The sequence below is a fragment of the Pleurodeles waltl genome, chromosome 8 (assembly GCF_031143425.1).
Source record: "Pleurodeles waltl isolate 20211129_DDA chromosome 8, aPleWal1.hap1.20221129, whole genome shotgun sequence".
NCBI classification, from domain to species: Eukaryota; Metazoa; Chordata; class Amphibia; order Caudata; family Salamandridae; genus Pleurodeles; species Pleurodeles waltl.
In genome coordinates, this window is record NC_090447.1 from 368,862,970 (window position 1) to 368,883,112 (window position 20,143).

At 43.3% G+C, this 20,143-nt stretch overlaps 1 protein-coding gene across 1 annotated transcript in view; it reads right to left on the minus strand.

Moving 5' to 3' along the window:
• Nucleotides 1-13,483: 13,483 nt before the first annotated feature.
• Nucleotides 13,484-20,143, minus strand: part of MYO16 (myosin XVI) — a 2,485,855-nt gene continuing 2,479,195 nt past the window's right edge. The window contains exon 35 of the mRNA XM_069204246.1: nucleotides 13,484-13,847. Coding sequence (XP_069060347.1) covers nucleotides 13,611-13,847 — 237 coding nt within the window. The 3' untranslated portion in view covers nucleotides 13,484-13,610. The remainder of the gene's footprint in view (nucleotides 13,848-20,143) is intronic.

Below are 20,143 nucleotides of genomic sequence, written 5' to 3' on the forward strand. Positions count from 1 at the left end.
ACTTGCAAATCCTCCTCTTGTTCCGCAACCTTCCCATCTACTCTGTTACCTCCCGTAGATCTGGACAGGAAATCAGCGATGTTGTTTTTGTCACCAGGAACATATTCCACATTAAAATTATACCCCTCCAAACCTAATAACCATTTGGCTATCCGTGGAGTAGCACGTTCCCTGCCTTGCGTAGTGAATACATTGATCAAAGGTTTGTGGTCTGTTTTGATTACAAACGGTAAACCCCATAAGAAAAATTTAAAATGAGTTATGGCCCAGAAACAGGCCAACGTTTCCCTTTCAATGGTTGAGTATCTTCCTTCTGCTTCACTTAATGCTCTTGAAGCGAAAGCCACAATTCTTTCCTGCCCATTAGATTTCTGGCATAACATTGCTCCCAACCCTTGGCCACTGGCATCTCTTAATACATACGTTTTTAATTTAGGATAAAATTTTCCTAAGTGTGGTGAATGGGTTATGGCTTCTTTAATGTCACAGAATGCTTGTTGGCATTCACTACTCCATACAAATGGAGTATCTTTCTTCAAAAGTGTTCTTAGAGGGGCTGTAATTATAGCAAAATTTCGTACGAATTTCGCCATGCATTCAGCTAGGCCCAGAAAGGATCTAAGTTCTTGTTTGTTTGAGGGAGCTAAAGCCTCTTTTACCGCTCTTACTAGATCATTTTTAGGTTTGACACCCTCCTCCGAAATTTTGTGACCCAGATACTCTACTGATGACACCCCAAATTGACATTTTTCTTTCCTAATTGTCATTCCTGCTTTGTGTAGAGCTCGAAGAACACTCCTTAGAGTGTCATCATGTTCAGACCTACTGTTATCATAAATCAACACATCATATTGGAAGCATAACACATGTTCCACATCTTTCAATATATTCTGCATGATGCGTTGAAACACAGCCGCAGTAGAGGCCAATCCAAAGGGCATCCTGCGGTACCTGTAAGCTCCGAAGGGTGTAATAAATGAGGTGAGGGAGCGTGAGGAAGGATGAAGCTCCACTTGGTGATACGCTGACGAGAGGTCCAAAACACAAAAAATGTTGTCTGGTCCCATTGTACTTAACATTTCGTTGATTTTTGGTAAAGGGAACCTTTCTACCAAAATATTAGCATTCAAATCCCTCAGATCTACACAGACACGTATTCCATGACTCCCAGATTTCAGAGCGACCCATAATGCACTATCAATTGGTTCAATAACTCCCAACTGCTCTAAACTGCACAATTCCTATTTGAGAGGTTCTTGCATCATGAGCGGTACAGGCCTGGCCCTATGTGCAATTGGAATTGCACCTTCTTTGCCTATGGTTTTGTGCTGATAATCTACTAACCGACCAAGTTTATCATGGAAAAGGCTTGGAAACTCATTGCACACAGTATAATCATTTTCTGGATTTCCCACCAGCAACACCGGTTCCTCCCTGTTAGGGTCTAAACGCATACCTAAATCACGCTGATGCTCCCATCCTAATAGATTTGAATCCTTGCTGGTAAAATACACCTTACCTGTAGTCGATCTACCCTTGAAAGTTATGTGCATGGACATCATTCCCTTCAGGGGTATAGGATCACTATTGTAACCACCTGGACAGATATCCGCTGGTTGTAACTCATATCCCTTACTCTTGAATTTACTCTCAAACGTATCAAAGTTTAAAAAAGTGAATGGTGAACAGGAATCAGCATATACTCTTACACGTTCCCCGTTAAGATTTATTTCACACGACGGATAGGTGGTCTTCAGGCCTGTGTTCTCATTGCCCTCTTTCACCTGCAGTACACATTTGCTATGATTGTCTTGAGTATCCTCCACTTTATGTACAACTTTCCTACCATGACTCTCATTTTTCTCTCCCTTACATGCTCTTGCCCTTTGTTTCCACATTTCCTGCATATGCAATTACGGGCTGGACATTCCGTGCTGTTAGCCAAATGTTTCGCATCACCACACCTGTAACACCTGTTCCTAGAGTTCCCAATAGTATTTTTCATATTAGTTATTTCCTGAATTTTGAGTTCCTCAATTCCTGTAGGTTCCTTGCCTTCTTGGTTAGATATAGTTCTAACCTCCTTTACTTCATCCACAATGGTGGAATTTTTAAAAGCTCTTATGCATTCTGCTGTTTGCTCAATGCTCTTAGCTACCTCAATAGCTTCTTTCAAGGAAGGGCTCATAATTAACAGTTTCTCCTGTACTTTGCTATTATTGTTACATCTCACCAATTGATCTCTGATAAGAGAATCTTCAAGGCTACCAAAGTCACAGGTCGCAGCCAGACCCCTAAGACTGGCTATATAACTCGAAACTTTCTCATCCCTCCCTTGAACTCTACTGAAACATTTATGTCTTTCAAACACCACATTTACTTTTACACCAAAATGTCCTTCCAATTTTTTAAGAGTCTCTTCATACACATCCAGTTCCTCATCCTCATCCTCCTCCTCCTCCCCGAAATCTGTCAAATTGTCATAGACTTTACGCCCATGTACTCCTAAATTGTGCAGTACAATATGTTGTTTCCTTATTGGGGAAAACTTCTCTCCTCCAATCGCTATCAGGTAAGATTCAAACAAACGTCTCCAGTCCTTCTATAGTAGACTGGGTTCCCCAGTATCATTTAGGAAAGGAGGAGGTTGAGACATACTAGCTGCAGCCATGTCCTGCTACTACCAGTTGTTCTTATTACTCAATATCTACTTACAGTGTATATATATATATCCTTTTAAAATCCACAATAATTAAATTCCAGAAGCATTTAACTTGATATTCTTCAATACATTCACACATAAATTACATTTGTTTCAATTTAAACTTTTTGTCTGTGTCCCTTCACTCAATATTCAGTCTGTACACAAACCCCCTGAAAAGGAATACCATAAAAATAAATAACTAATAAAATATTGCTTGGCGTTAAGTATAAAGATTTCCCAAAAAAAAAAAAAAGGTTCCCTGTAAAAGACTTCACCTTCCCTTCACAGCAGATTATACCGTCCTGGGAAGGCAGGGGTTAACCCTCGACGACGCTTAGAGAACGTCACCAGCTCGTCAATACGAAATGCTGCCGAAGTGCTGGAGGATAGGAATCAGCCTCCCGATGACGCTCGATGAGGCTCAGGGAGTGTCGCACCAGCGCGTAAATGTGCAACGCCGTCAAGCTGTCCGGGTCGGATTTAGCCTCTCGATGAGGCTCAGGGAGCGTCGCACCAGCGCGTAAATGTGCAACACCGTCGAGCTGTCCAAACGGACAAGATTCAGAGCCTCAACCACTTCCCAGCTTGCCGCTTGAGGCGCCCCCGACGTGGTGCCTATACTACGCCGTCAGCGCTGCTCCGATGATTGCCCGTCACACAATTGTTCCAAGTGGTGCCTCAGTGACGGCGCCTACCGGGTAACTCCACTAAACCGAGTAGCGCCAGCTCCGGCTCCAATCTCCAGTGGCGGTGAAAAACTAATTGATAATTTGCTTTGGCAGCTTGCGTCGGCACTACTTGTGCTTTGATGACTGGAACTTATACAGCTGTTCCTCCACCTCAGAGACACAAAAAAGTGTCTTCCGTTGCATGTAACAAGCCAAAATACCAAGTCCACTTCCTAACACAGGCGTCTCGAAGCCTGAGTAACGCAGGTTGAGGCCTTCCAGTGTCCTTCAGAGGAATGCATCAAATAGTCTCAAAATAGCTCCAGAAACATCAGGTACAGGGGTGAGGAGTCACACTGCCCCTGCGCAGTTCTTCAACAGATGAATCCCAACAGATGATCCCACCCTCGTCACCAAATAAAGTTATTCTGTAGTAATCACACAAGGAAGCTGAAGCAAAAGATGTTTATTTCTCAACTCCTCACAACCCACTGGCTCTACACAATCTCAACATTCCATGGCAAACTCCAGGTTGATCCAAAGACCCAACATTCTAAGGTGAGTGGAACGTACTACTTTAACACATAAGAACATTAAATGTGTACATCATAAAGATAACTCTATATATCTACACTAAAATATATATATTTACATATTTACAACAATAGAGGATATATTTCCCTCACATTTAATACTTATAACAGGAAGTACCAAAGCATCATTTTGAAATGATTGTTTATGTGCACGAAGGGACACCTACACACACATAACCAATAAAACCCCTCAACACAGACATACTTGCATAATGGTTCAAGGATGCCTGGTTTGGCGCTAGGCAGCTCACTTTAGTGTCAGCGCAGGGGACAACACAGGGGTGAGCCATATTCAATTCAATACGGCGCATCCCTGTGTTGTGAAAATGACGAAGCGCGGCACTGCCAATTTTGGCGCAGAATCACCCTCTGTCATTTTTCTTTAAATATGGGCCTTAGTCTTTCTGGCACTTTTCTTTTCTCTTGCCTCTCCTGGCGTCTTATGGACTCTACGCGGGTTGTCTCCATGTCCCAACCATTGTCATCAGAAATAGTAATTGGAGAAGATGGTGGATTAGTTCACTTCCTGTTTCTGGAAATAATATAAGCATAATATTCTTGTACTATATATATATATACATACTACATTGACCCCCAAACATATGAGTATTCAACTGGTATCACATCAATCCATGCAAGCCTATGGCAAAGGCACAGTGGCTGGATGCACAAAATGTCTGCCAGCCACAAGGTCAAACAACAACAAGGAGCAAGAAGGCATGGCAATCAAAAAAACACATGCAAGCCTTTGGCAAAGACATACTGGCTGGATGCACAAAATGGTCGACAGCCACATAATCAAATACCAACAACAAGGAGCAAGGAGGCACGGGAAACAAAGAACACATGCAAGCATATGGCAAAGGCATACTGGTTGTATGCACAAAATGGCCACCAGTCACATTGTCAAACAACAACAACAAGGAGCAAGGAGGCATAAGGAACAAAGAACACAAGAAATCATATGGCAAAGGCACACTGGCTTCATGCACAAAATGGCTGCCAGCTACATGGTCAAACAACAAAAAGGAGCAAGGAGACCTGGCAAAGAACACATGCACCCCTATGGCAAAGGCATACTGGCTGAATACAACAATGCCTGCCAGCCGCATGGTCAAACAACAACAAGGAACAAGGAGGCTTGGGAAGAAAGAACACTTGCAAGCCTGTGGCAAAGGTACACTGGCTGATGCACAAAGTGGCTGCCATCCACGTGGTCAAACATCAACAACAAGGAGCAAGGTGAACAAATAACTCATGCAAGCCTATGGCAAAGACAAACAGTCTGGATGCATAAAATGGCTGCCAGCCACATGGTCAAACAACAACAAAAAGGAGCAAGGACGCATGGGGAACAAAGAACACATGCAAGCCCATGGCAAGGGCGCACTGGCTGCATGCAGAAAATAGCTGCCAGTCACATAGTCAAACAACAACAACAATGAGCAAGGAGAACAAAGAACACATGCAAGCCTCTAGAAAACATACACTGTCTAGACACACAAAATGGCTGTCAGTCACATGTTCAAACAACAAAAAGGAGCAAGGAGGCATGGCAAACAAAGAACACATGCAAGCCTATGGAAGAGGCATACTGGCTGGATGCTCACAATGGCCACCAGCCACCTTGTCAAACAACAACAATAAGCAAGGAGGATTGGGGAACAAAGAACACATGCATGCCTATAGCAAAGGCACACTGACTGGATGCACAAAATGGCTGCCAGCCACGTAGTCAAACAACAACTAGGAACAAGGAGAATAAATAACTCATGCAAGCCTATGGCAAAGACACACTGGCTGGATGCACAAAATGGCTGCCAGCCACATGGTCAAATAACAATAACAAGAAACAAGGAGGCATGGGGAACAAAGAACACACGCAAGCCTATGGCAAAGCAAAGGCACACTGACGGCATGCACAAAATGGCTGCCAGCCACATAGTCAAACAACAACAACAAGGAACAAGGGGAACAAAGAATATATGCAAGTCTATGGCAAAGGCACACTGGATGCACAAAGTGGCTGCCAGCTACATGGTCAAACAACAACAACAAGGAGCAAGGAAAACAAAGAACAAGTGCAAGCCTATGGAAAAGAAACACTGGCTGTATGCGCAAAATGGCTGTCAGCCACATAGTCAAACAACAACTGAAAACAAGGAGGATTGGAAAACAAAAAAACATGTGCAGGCCCATGAAAATAGACTACACAAAATGGCCCCTGTCCACATGGCATGGAGAACAAAGACAAAAGGTGGACAATGATAAACAAACACACACACCCACTGGCCATAAGAGGCATGATGGTAACAGTGAAGAAAACACTATCTTCAATTCAGCAATGCAAAACATAAAAATGAACTGAGCTATAAGAATGTCCCAACAACACACATCCTCCTTTGCCATCAAATATTTCCCACAACATATACACTTGCTTGCAACAATTTTCCTTACAAACGATGAAAGTCAATGAAAAAAATAATAACTAGGCCCATACTTAAAGGCCAGGCCACCCACCACTATAACATTTTAAAATCAAATTAAAGTATAAAGTTAGACTGATGCATGCCCAAGCAAACATACAACACACTTATACAATAGTTTTTTAACTTACTTGTGTGATTTCACATAAAACAAAGCGCTTAAATCCAAAGGCATAGCCAGGAGACAACGAGAGTGATCCTTTCACCTTGAAATCCAAGTGAAAAGTGACCAGGACATGGATAAAGCACTGGAAGGAGCATGCTGGACAGGAAGAGGAAGTTGGACTCTCTGGAGCACTTCCTTCCTGATTGACAAAAAAAGGCTTCTCACATTAAAACACAACTTGAAGGGTCAGTTGGAGGAGAAAAGTCAGTCAAAAATCTCTTTATGACTAGATTTAGAAGCATCATGAATAGAAAATCTACTTCAGAGTGTGTTCACAAGCGGCACTGTTTTGACTGCCATTGCAGAGTATTGTGGCACGAGCGAGCACCACAAACAAATCATGCGAGCACGAATGAAGTCTGCTCCATGCCGGAAGGCGGAATCCAGGAACTCTACGCTACTCCGCGTAGTGTGAAGTGACCAAATTCCGAAAATTCCACTGGCAGAGTGGAGTTCTGCACATAGGTCAAAACAGAACACAATGCAATAGTAGACTATTGTTGGGATGGAAACATCCTCTGCATGGTAATGGACATGTCCCCCTGCCCTGAGTTCCCGATTGTACTGTTGTCTGGATCCTTAATGATGATTTTTGATTTCATAGGCAAACACGGATCATGTATGTGTGCAATAGCATAGCTCTCTCCAACAGATTACAGTCTTGGTGGACCTGGAAAGGTGCCCACAAATCTACCCTCATACTGGTGGAAGACCACTGCCTACACCAGGAGTTAAGCAGCCTGAGTGCTATGGGGACAGCATACTGTGTAGTGATCAGTAGGAGTGAACACATCTTTTCACTGTAGTGAGACCTTCAGGCTTACTCATCTTTTAGAAGTTCCACTGCTGTGTGCTTAACTCACCATTGGCCTACATCAGTTAGATGTGAAGTGCTGAGCAATCCAGGATTGGGGATTCTGCACTCAGTGTATGTGTGCCTGGGAAGAGCACAGTGCAGTGATAGAGCAGTGCTGCATGGTAAGTGCATGTGGGTGCATGAATTGGGTGTGTGTATACCTATGAGGAATATATTACATGAAAGATGTAGTACTGTGCAATGTGTGTGTTGTGAATACATATACTAGGTGTACATGTGAGAAGTACAATACAATAGAAGTACAATACATGAAGGGGGAATCTGTGTTCTAGCAGTGTGTGTGTTTGCAAATAGCACACCATGGCACAATACAGTAAAACTACAGTACTGAGCAGTAGCACAGAGTGAACTTGTGTGCTGAGTGTAAATGTGATTGGGGTGGAACAATACAACTGTATTGGGCAAGTGTGCCTTTAATGGTACATTACTTGGAGAACACTGGGTTCCATTTTGGGAAGGCCAAACCTGCCTGGTGAAGACATGAAGCTTAGATTTGTGTATTGTTGCATTTCTGTGAGCTGGGTGGTATACACTTGAAAAGGGAGAGAGAAACCCCTGTACACTTCAAAGGGTGCTCTTTGATTCAGTGAGAGATCACAAGTAACAGGCCTGGATAAGACAATCATAAAGAGTAGGGCTGGTAGCCCTGTATTGACCTTTTGATGCGCACATCTCTATGGCTGACATTCTGGTAGCCTGTGTTGTGGGGCTATCAGCTTTGTGTTAAGTAATATTATATTTATTTGTGTATTGCACTAATCCCCTGAAAGGGTATTCAGGCAATTCAGCAAGTGTATCATTTTATGATCCCCAAGTTGCTTGTAGGAAGAGCCAAGTCTTCAATTCTAGTGGAACTCAAGAAGTAAGGAGGAAGCTCTTATGTATAGAGAGAAGTCATTCCATGTCTGAGGTGTGATGTAATAGAATGAGCGACTCTTTAGTTTTGATTTTGCAGATGCAGGGAATGTTTGCGAGTGAGAGTGAGGCAGAGCATAGGTGTCTGGTGGGTTGGTGAAAGCGTATGCAGCTGTTTGGTATTGTGATCCTCTGTTATGTAGGGCTATGTATGTGTGAGTGAGAAGTTTTATTTGGCTGTGCTTGTGAATGGGGAGTCAGTGAAGCTTCCTGAGGTGTGGTGTTTTGTGTGCAGTGTGGGAGGTGCAGTATGAGTTTTGCTACGGTGTTCTGGATGGTCTGTAGTCTGTGTAGGAGTTGTTTGGAGATTCCGGCATAGACAATGTTGCTGTAGGTCAGCCTGCTTGTGATGAGTACTTGCGTGACAGCCCATCTGGTGTTCTGAGGCAACAATATGAAGATTTTTTCACAGCAAGCTTAGGATGTGGGAGCAGGAGGTGCATGCTGCATTGACTTGAGCTATCATGTTGAGCTTGTTACCCAGGATGATCCCTAGATTTCTTGTGTGGCCTGTGGGTGTTGGTCTGAGCTCCCATTGCCACCAGATGGAGTTCCATGGGAAGATCATGTTGAGACCAGCACTTCCTCAGAGCTGGGCAGGCAGTTGACTCGCATTCAGTCTGCTACCATGGTCATGCAGTTGGTGAAGTTGGTTCTGGCGGTGGTTGTTTTGTCTGTCAGGGAGAGGATGAGTGTCATTCACATAGGAGATGACAGTGATGTCTTGTGATCAGATGATGTTGGCGATTGGTGTCATGTATAATTTGAAAAGGGTGGGGTTGAGGGATGATCCCTGTGGTACTCGCTAAATCAGTTTTTTGGTTTCTGATATAAAGGGTGTCAGCCTGGCCCTTTGGGTTCTTCCTGTGAGGAAGGAACAGACTATTTGAGAGCAGATCCTTGTATCTCAAACTTGTGGAGTCTTCTGATAAGAGTTTTATGGGAAACAGTGTCGAAGGTCGCAGAGAGATTGAGCAGGATGATGGCAGCTGTTTCTCCTCAGTCCAGGATGATTAAAATTTCATTGGTGGCCGCGATGAATGCTTTTACGGTGCTGAGGTTCTTTATGAATCCTGATTGAGTGTTGTCTAGCAGATAGTGAAGTTTGAGGTGGGTTGTGAGTTGCTTGATGATGGCCTTCTCAATTACTTTGCCTGGATAGGGAAGCAGAGAGATGGAACAGAAGTTGCTCAGTTGTTGACATGAGGTGTTTTGATTTAGAAGAGGATGATGGAGTGGTCGGTGCATGTGAGCAGTGTAGTGGAATTGTATTTGATGCTGTCGCATGTGGTGAAAATGGGGTCCAGTGTGTGTCCTGTGGTGTGTGTTGGTTCTAGGACAAGCTGAGATCAAGCTTTTGAGGAGTGCTGTGGAGCAGGGGTCATTTGGGTCTTCCAAATGAAAGTTGAGGTCACTGAAGAGAATAAAAGCTTTGCAGTCGATGGAGAATGGAATGACGAAGTTGGTGATGAGGTTGGTAAAGGTGGCTCGTGGTCCGACTGGCTGGAAGGCAAAGTTCCTGTTCATGGCAAATTTTTCTGAAATTTGCAGCTTGAAATGCCGTTGTTCAATGAATAGCGTGGTGTTCTCTGTGAATGCTGTGCATTTCATGGATTCCTTGAAGATGATAACAAGTCCTCCTCCTGGCTTGTGAAGGTGGTTCTTTTGAGCAATCTTGTAGCACGCAGAGACTGTCATGGTGATGTCGGGAGCCGATGAGGGGTTGAGCCAGATCTCCATGATAAAGAAGATGTTAGATGTGTCGCTATTCAGCAAATCCCATATTTCGGTTGTGTGTTTGCTGAGTGATTTTGTGTTGAAAAGGACTCATGCGAGTGGTTGGTGATGTGCAGGTTCGCAGTTGCACGTGGTGCAGCTGGGGTGAAGGTGAAGGTGTTGTTTGTGCTTGTGTGGCATGAGTGTTTGGAGGAGGTATAGAGAGCATTGTTTGTATTTGTGTGGGGTGTGTGTGGCTGATGGAGAACTGTCAGTGTTTGCAGATGAAAAGCTTCTACTGTGGTGTGAAGCACTACATGGCACTAGTTGCGGGAATAGCATTCAGGGTTTAGCATCCTAAGGAGTGCTACTGAGTATCGCTGGGTGCAGTACAGGCATAGATGGGTGTAGACAGTCTTGCCTTTGGCACTCCTTTGGCATGCCAGTGGCACGCCCATTGCAGGTGTCCATTGCTGTTAATTAGGTCCTGGGAGGGGGAAGTAGTGCAGGGTGCAGTGATGTAATTTCTTGGGCTGATGGGTGATGGGAAATGAAGTCCTCTTGCGTGGCTTCTTCTTTTAAAGATGCTTTTGGCGGTAAAACCAGTAATATCACTTCCGGTTCAGGTGTATGATGGTGAATTCAGTGAGGTTACTTCCTGTGTAGGTGCATGATAGGAGATACAGTTATGTCACTTCCTGTGCTGAGGGATGATATGAAATGAAGTCTTTGGCAAACTTAGGAGTCACCCTGCTGTGGCAGAGACCTTTCAAGAAGAATAGAGAAAGGAGAAGTATGTACTTCAAAAGAAGCAGAAATCTCCCAACATAAAACTTCAAAGGCCTAGACCCTTAATTACTTATGGTGTTTGGAAATGGACTATGAGAAGGGGAGGTTGAGATCTAAATATTGTGTCCTCTGCCAAGCAGTCAGATTGACTGTGTAAGGATAGGAAGCTCTGCAGGACGTCCCCCTGAGACCAGGGCTGAGGGAAAAAGGCCTGCTAGTCTCCACACTGGATGAGGGGACATCGAACAGGGAAACCAAGACCACCTGCTCTGGAGACTGGTGAGTCAGTGGCTGCCTGATTACCAAGACCAGTGTGTCCTGTGAGGAAGAGGAGAGTGTTGAAGGGAGTGAGGTCCAGTGAGGAGCCCTTTTGTAAGGACTCCCCATGCAAGGTGTGAGAAGACAGCTGTGCTCTGAACAGGTAATTGCCTATGTGCAGGATGAAGGTGGTAACCACCATATGCCAGGAGAAGGCTACAGTGAAATGAGGCATGTACAGGGAGCGCAAAGCCTGTATCGTAATTTTGCCGTGACTTTGTATGTGTTGTGAAAGTAATTTCTGACTACAAAGAGCCAACATCTGAGCGGGCCTTGGCGGTGACCCCATATGCCAGGAGGGTCCACTGTGGTATAGGTGGCTGTACAGTGAAGACCGATGCCTTGCAAGCAGGTACTGTGGCAACCCCGAATGCCGGAAGGAGCAACTGGTGCCAGGTACTGAGAAGTTGAGACCGCTGCTTGCAGAACTGAAAGTTGTGACATGTGGGTCGAATCCAGCATCAAGACCTTCCCTCGGCCTTTCACAGGGAGTCAGGAAGGCACTCAAGTGACATTGCCACATTGCTGGGACCAGATCAGGAGCATCAGGATCACCCACCCCCACCATATGGGGAGCGCTGAACTTACTTTGCTGATGGAAGCCCACTGTTGGAGCTGGCCACACAGTTCAGGGAGAGCCTGCACCTGCCAGTTACTGCAGTGCATCCCACATGAAGATCGAATTGACTGAGGTGGATTGGAGCATTGTAAGGTGTTTGCAGTCGGTGTACCCGCTGAGATGCTGATATTTCCTCACTGTTGGAGTAAGGTCTACTAGTGAGCATACCGTGGACGAGGCCATCAGTGAATGGTAGTATTACTTGACTACCAGGCCACGGAGAACTCGCTACTAAAGGTGGTGCTGCACCATAGACACTTTTGACGGCTTTCTAGGAGTCACAGTGGACTCTTCAGTAAGGTCTACTAGTGAGCATACCGTGGACGAGGCCATCAGTGAATGGTAGTATCCCGACCTGCATTATGAGGAGCAGGAGGAATAGGGATTTTCAGTGAATCACTAGAGCCTGAACCTCAAGGGAATTTCATTATTGCTTATGACTGTCGAAATACTTCAGTAAACATGTAGAGTTAGAAATAAAATGCTGGACATTGATTTACTAACATTGCTGTGCTTTCAGGTATGAGTTGTGTTCACTAACTTGTGTCTAAACTCCTCCCTCATCCCCGAGGAAGCTACTTACTGCTTGTCCATGGCTACCATGGACTAGAGGAGACTCCAGTGTAGAAGGTTCACTTGGCCCAGTTCCTCAGGATTCATAGTAGGTCAGGCCCTGGAACATCTGCAATAAAAGGCTTCAACCACCACAGTTAGACTCATTAGCTCCTGTGTGCCCCGTGGCCCTCTGAACTGGGTTCTGACAACTATATTAATATTATATATATATATACAATATTTAAATGCTTACAAAGCTTAGTATACTAAATGAAGGAACTCGAGAATGCTTAAAAAACTTCATATTCTATTTATTTGGAAATAGAGTACAAAGTAACAGTACTTTAGTATCTGTAAACATAAGTAGTAAAGAATAATTTCATTCACTAAGATAAATTATGCTTTCAAACATAGTATTTTGTTTGTGGGCAACACTGACACTAACATTACAAAGCCAGATAGTTACAGTTTTCCGAAGCCCTGTAGGTAATCTTTGAGAAATATTTACCAGAACTGACCTTATTACCTGTACTTCACAGAGTGAAGAGCACCTTTTTGCATAAATATATAAAATTCCAGTAATATTCAAGTTAATAATTGTGTTTGCTATGCAAATAAAACCTGAATACCTAGAAGGAAGTATGCCACTAATGGATATGTATATATTTATATATAATTAAATAAACCCATTCATCAAGATACAATAATCATATAACGGTGTTAACTTAAAAAAAACATATGTACATGGGACATTTTTCTATTTCTTGAAGATTTATGTAAGATTTAGATATTTCGTTGGTACTCATATAAAGTAATCCCGTGTTTACATTGTAGAATACACTTGCAAATAATTCTCTCTTAAAAATTATGTGCTTATAGTGCTGTTTTTGAGAAACATGGGAAAGAGCGAACACATAAACTCACATGCACATATTATTATATGTGTATATATATATATATTTATACATATATATATATATATATATGTATGTATATATATATACATATACACACACATATGTATATACATATATATATATATATATATATATATATATACACAACTGTATATTCTGTATATTTACTCTAAACTGATTTGATGTGCTCATTAAAAGTCACCTGCACGATTCTGAAAAAGCAATATGCTCTCCATGTAGCATGACAGCTATTGGGATTTATTATCCTAGGCATACACAAAGTGACATTACATGGTGGTATCACAGAGGGAAGAGGAACGCCTTGTGTCACAAGCCCCATCTTCTGCTTTGTTGTTTAAGCTCGGTTTCTTACAGACCGGAGGAGGAGGCACTGTTCTCCTTTGCTCCGATTGGTTTAGAATTTTTTGCCAGTCTCCGCGCCCTTCGCACAGTTTTCGCCTCCAGTCCAGGAGTTCCTCCAATGCTGCAGTTTCATTCCCCGAGAGGCGAAGCTGCTGAATGACCTGTCGAACATACAAAAATTGTTGTATAAATTATTTACATTTGAATTTATCAACAAATATATACCTGCAATTAACAGTAATGGACCTTCTGTTTTCCCTGGAAGTGATTTGGTTAATATTTTGTTTTTCAGTACACATGAAAACCTTTATTAAGTTGTTCTTTACAGGCCGGATTCACAAAAAGAGACAACAATGTAAGATTGGATATGTATTTTACATCAGTTCTTTTCTTAGATTTTTGTTTGTTTTGGAATTCGAAAACAAGTCAAACCTGACATTATGACCTCTTCATGTAACCAATCAACGGCCTACCACCTATTTCACCTCAACATTACTACTGTGTATTGAGCGTCTACCCGAAATGTTTTAGTTATGAATACATTAAAGATGATTATAGGCTTCAACACTCATTCCAAGAATCATGGATAACGGTTGACAATTCCTTGACTGCAGTATTTTTTTTAGTACAGTAGTTATATCTTATTACAAATGTTGCACGTCAAAGTGCAGCATTGAATGGAGGACTAGTGGTTGTCATATGACTAACTCATTGTTTCGCCTTTTTCCTGACCATTCGTCCTTGACAAATCTCATGAAGCTTTTCCTGCTGACGTGTTTTTGGGAAATCTGAGGGAGGGCCCATGTGTGGTAATTACAAGAGCCCAGGTTCCCGGCCCATGCACAAACTCAGATTTTCTCACAGATTGATGTTTTCCTCACTTCTCGTTTTTACACCTTTACTGTTTTAAATTTCATACTGCCTGAACAAAGTACATGCCTGTTATAACTGCAGGCAGTGAGCATAGAAAGCATTTTTTTATTGAACAACAGAACAATCTTGTGATAAATTATGAAAGTGCTGAAAGTCTGAAAGTTGCACTTTATTTCAACTGAAAGGATTGCTTGAACTGGACGATTTCTATGTTTTTTTCTCACTATGGCACATATTTATGGGAATTGGCGTAAGGCAGTGCCGTCCTATGCCAATGTGAAAGGGCAATTTCCTGCACAAAAACAATTCTTAGAGGCATTTTCCTCTTTCTATGTGTGCTGCAAATGTAGCACACATGAAAAGAGGAAAAAACTAGGAGAAAAGAAAATATTTCTCCTCGTTACGTCTGCTCTTGGGAGGGGTAAGGTTTTGGCGCTGCTCCAGGTTTACATGGTTTTGTAAATTCAGGGGCAGTGTCAAACTCCATGGGTGTTGCGTGGGAAAATCCACTGCATAGCACATAGAACACCTCCCTGGTGCAGAGTAAGGCAACTCAGTGACTGGCACAGCTTTGTCTTATTCCATATTTGTGAGGCCGTGCAAAGTCATGCAAAAGTGAAGCTGCATGGATATGGTTAAGAGGCTTGCGCTGTGGGACCATCCAAAAAAATGATGCTCCAGCTTCGCAAAAATATGCTCCTATAAGTATTGTGAAGAGAACGCTTCTTTCTGCATGATAGGTATTCCAAAAGAGAGTGTCAGCACCTGTGAATGACTGGGCCAGGGGTGCAGTGTATACATACCTTACTGTAAGAATATTCAGTATTCTAGACTGATTATTTCTGATAGTATTCATTAGCAGTTTTACCACAAGCCAAACTGGCATTATAATACAAGCCACAATTCTCACGAGCATGTTTTAAATAATTCAAATTAATTTAAAGTTATTTCCTGTTGGGCTTTATTTTAAGTCCCTACCTCCATTTGTGTCTATGGGAGGGTGTTGCAGTACCGGCCATGTTTGTAATGTGCAGTGCTGGACTTGGCAATACTTTTTAAGTAGAAACTTACACTCAGAGGGTCTGATTCTGAAATTGCAATTTGTAGCAAATTTTATAGCACTAAAAGTGTACAGCTACATGTAGGTCTTGCCTATACATATGGGTGCATAGTTCTATGCCATGACTGTGAGTCTCTGCACACATAAGAATGGATTTTATTAGAAAGTATGGGATGGACAAAGGCAGTGGGTGGGAAAAGTGACAGACAATACTAAAGGGGATGGGATTAGTGTGCAGTACGAGTAGTGTATGGTGAGTCGGGATGGGTTTAAGGAGGGATGTCACCTACCCACACAAAAGTAAGTCAATTGCTGTTCACTGGGGGTGGAAGCATGTAACTTAAATTTTTGTAGTAAGTTTACGCTTGGAGTCCATGAATACTGAAAGTAATAAACTTACCACAATTTATAAACCTAAAAGCATAACTTAGCTTTGTGAATCAAGCCCAGATTTGTGCATAAGGAAAAGTAGTTGTTACAAATGGGGTCTTTGGTTGGCAGTCAGTTTGCACTCTGTCCAAGCAGGGACCCTCACTCTAATCACGGTAAGGGAGATGCACACCTAGGATAAGCCCTGCTTATCCTCTTGGTAGCTTCCCACAAGCAGTCAGGCTTATCTCAGAGGCAATGTGTAATGTATTTGTACCAACACACACAATCACATAGTGAAAAAACTACAAAATGGACACCACACCAGTTTAGAAGAATAGGTAACATTTATCTAAATCAAACAAGACCAAAATGACAAAAATCCAGCATACACAAGCCAAGATATGAATTTTCAAAAGAATAAGATTCTTACTCCATAGAAAGCAATGGAAATGTTGATTTTACACAAAGTACCTGCTTTGCGTAAAAAATAAAGCTGCACGGGTGAGCATGTATCAGAAAAATCAGAGATGCGTTGTACTCATAAGTGTGACCGTGTGTCGTTTCTTCTCCGTTCGGGTCGGTGATGCTTCGTTTTTCTCCCTTGCAAGAGAGTGATGCATCGATTTCCAGACGGGGCACTTTGGATCCACGCAGGGTCAGGATGACTTTGACACCCAGGGACGATGTGTGAGAAATCCGGTTGCACAGTGTTAGAAAACTGAGCTGCGTGGGGCTTGCATAGTTATCAACAGCTGCAAGCAGGTGTTGTGCGTCGTTTCTCCAGCCATGATGCGTCGTTCTTCCAGTTGCGATGCAGGTGGAGCATCGATTTCAGCCAGGAAGCTGGCGGTGCGTAGTTTATCAGCTGCGTTGTGGATGGTGCATGAAAAAGTTCCCTGCACGGCATTCTATGTGTGGATTTCAGTTCTTGTTCTGCCAACTTCACCTTTCAAGGGCCCAGGGACTGGATAGGACACCACTTTGCAGGACAGGAGTCTCAGCAGAGAGTCCAGGTGCTGGCAGAGGAAGTCTTTGATGGCCTTGAGACTTCAAAACAAGAGGCAAGCTAATTTCAAGCCCTTGCAGATTCTTCTCAGGAATGCACAACAAAGTCCAGTTTTTGTCCCCTTTCACAAGTAGAAGCAACAACTGCAGGATAGCCCAACAAGGCACAGTCACGTGCAGGGGCAACACTTCTCCTCAGCTCTTCAGCTCTTCTCCTTGGCAGAGTTCCCTCTTGATCCCAGAAGTTATCTTGATAGTCTAGGGTTTTGGGTCCATTAGGATGGCAACCTTCAAAGGAAATTCTCTGTTGTTCACAGGGTCCTGCCTTGCCCAGGCCTGCCCCAGACACACAATAGGGGGTTGGAGACTGCATTGTGTGAGGGTAGGCACAGCTCATCCAGGTGTAAGTGGCCACTCCTCCCTCCACTCTAGCTCAGATGGCCCATCAGGAAATGCAGGCTACACCCTAGCTCCCTTTGTCTCACTGTCTATAGGGGATTCACACACAGCCCAACTGTCAGTCTGACCCAGACAGGGAACCCACAAACAGGCAGAGTCACAGAATGGTTTAAGAAAGGAAATACCCAGACAGGGAATCCACAAACAGGCAGAGTCACAGAATGGTTTAAGAAAAAAAATGCTCATTTTCTAAAAGTGGCATTTTCAAACTGACAATTTAAAAACCAACTTTACCAAAAGATGTAGTTTTAAATTTTGAGTTCAGAGACACCAAACTCCAAATTTCTATCTGCTCCCAAAGGGAATCTGCACCTGAAAGTGATTTAAAGGCACCCACCCAGGTTAACCTATGAGAGAGATAGGCCTAGCAACAGTTAAAACCAAATTTAGCAGTATTTCACTGTTAAGACATGTAAAACATATCAGTACATGTCCCACCTTTAACCTACACTGCACCCTGCCCATGGGCTACCCAGTGCCTACCTTAGGGATGCCTTACATGTTTAAAAAGGGAAGGTGTCACCGTGTCCTTTCCTCTGGATCTGCACGTCGCTGAACAAAAGGCCAACCTTCTGACGTCACCAACTCAGAAAGCTATTATAGCACAGAGTTATGATGAAGCCAGTCGGGGGGAAGGGTATTAGGTGGGGAACAGCAGGGAGAGAGATCTGAAAAGAAAAGGTTAGAACAAATATGCATTTATTCATTCACAGTAATGTAACTTATCAATAGACTCTTGTCTAAATGCGTCTCTGAGATTTCAGATGGAGACTGCTTTTGAAAGGATGGCAAAGCCCCTTCTTTGAAACATGGAACAAGAGTAAACTACGACTTCAGCATCAAGAGATGGCAAGAGCTTTGGACTATGATTTAACTCAGAATATCAATCCTGTAACATCTATGCATTCACAACATAAACCTTTGATCATGACCTAGAAAATCTCAAAGAATTAAATATGCTTTTCACATCTTAAGCTTGTCAAAGAACAATGAAAACTATGATTTGCTTATCTCCAAAAATGCTTTCACATTCACAACTATAAAGGCCGAAAAGTTTTTTCGCATTCAACTTGAAGCGCTTTACTTATAATACCAGGAAGCGCTTTTACTTGTCTTGCCTTAAAGCGCTACGCTCATTATGCTAAGGGGGCGCTTTTACTCAAGTGGCCTGAATCACTTTGATTGTTGTGCCAAGGACCTTTGACTCCTGTGAATTGAAGCGCTTTGATTGTCGTGCCAAGAGCGCTTTACACTGTGGACTGAAGCGCTTGAATTGCCGGGCCAAGACCGCTTTACATCTGTGAACTGACAAGCTTGAATTGTTGTGCCAACAGCGCTTTACATCTATGAACTGAAGCGCTTGAATTGCCTTGCCAAGAGCACTTAACATCTGTGAACTTAAGCGCTTGAATTGTTGTGCCAAGAGTGCTTTACATCTATGAACTGAAGCGCTTGAATTGCCGTGCCAAGAGCGCTTTACATCTGTGAACTAAAGCGCTTGAATTGTCGTGCCAAGAGTACTTTACATCTGTGAACTGAAGTGCTTGAATTGCCGTGCCTAGAGCGCTTTACCTCTGTGAACTGAAACGCTTGAATTGATGTGCAAAGAGCGCTTTACACCTGTGAACTGAAACGCCTTTGATCTTTGCGCCAAGGCCGCTGTACTCTGTAAACTGAAAACACTTTGCTCGTTTTGCTAAGGGGCGCTTTACCTTTGGAAGTAACGACTTCCTCCAAACCTGGATTCATCCAGGTCTTACCGCTACGAGTACAACCTACTCGTTTTTTAATGCACCATGGAAACAAGGATACTTCGGTTGGATGTCACTCTGCCATTCAGGAACTCTGCTCTTCTTCAGAGAAATCCCCACGAGGTCAGACTTCATCAAAGTCCTCAAAATAGTGAGTAACGTGCTTGGGTGTGGCTGGGCTTTATAGGCCTGCCACACCCCAAGATGGCTGCTGCCTCTAAAAACATGGGAATTGTAGTCCCTTCATGGAATAGCACTGATAAGTGCATCTTGTCCACCAATGTCCTGAACCTGCAGCTCTATGAGCTTTGCCACAGGGCAGACGACGCTGATGGCCACCTTTGGAACAAGAGGGGGTGACAAGTGGTGCACATAAATCGCCGCAGAGCCGTCAGCGGGCTTTCGGGTGAGACCTGGACCGCGCATGGCCTTATTCCTGACAGAAGGTTTGAGTCTGGCAAGTGAGTATACTTGCCAGGTTGAATAGGCAGTTTATAAACTGCACATACAGACACTGCAGTGGCAGGTCTGAGCCATGTTTACAGGGCTACTCATGTGGGTGGCACAACCAGTTCTGCAGGCCCACTAGTAGCATTTGGTTTACAGGCTCTGGGAACCTCTAGTGCACTTTACTAGGGACTTACTGGTAAATCAAATATGCCAATCATGGACAGCCAATTAAAAAGAAATTTTACACTGGGAGCACTTGCACTTTCGCACTGGTTAGTAGTGGTAAAGTGCCCAGAGAACCAAACACAGCAAAAAGTGTCCAGCATACAGTCAAAACCTGGGAAGTAGAGCCAAAAAGATAGGGGAGACCATGCCAAGGATGCCAGGTCTAACACCACCAAACACAAGAGGAGAAAATAGGACCTTAAACTTGAGACGTTTAGAGTCACAGTACATCTCTGATTTCAACACCGGTATCCAAAAGGAT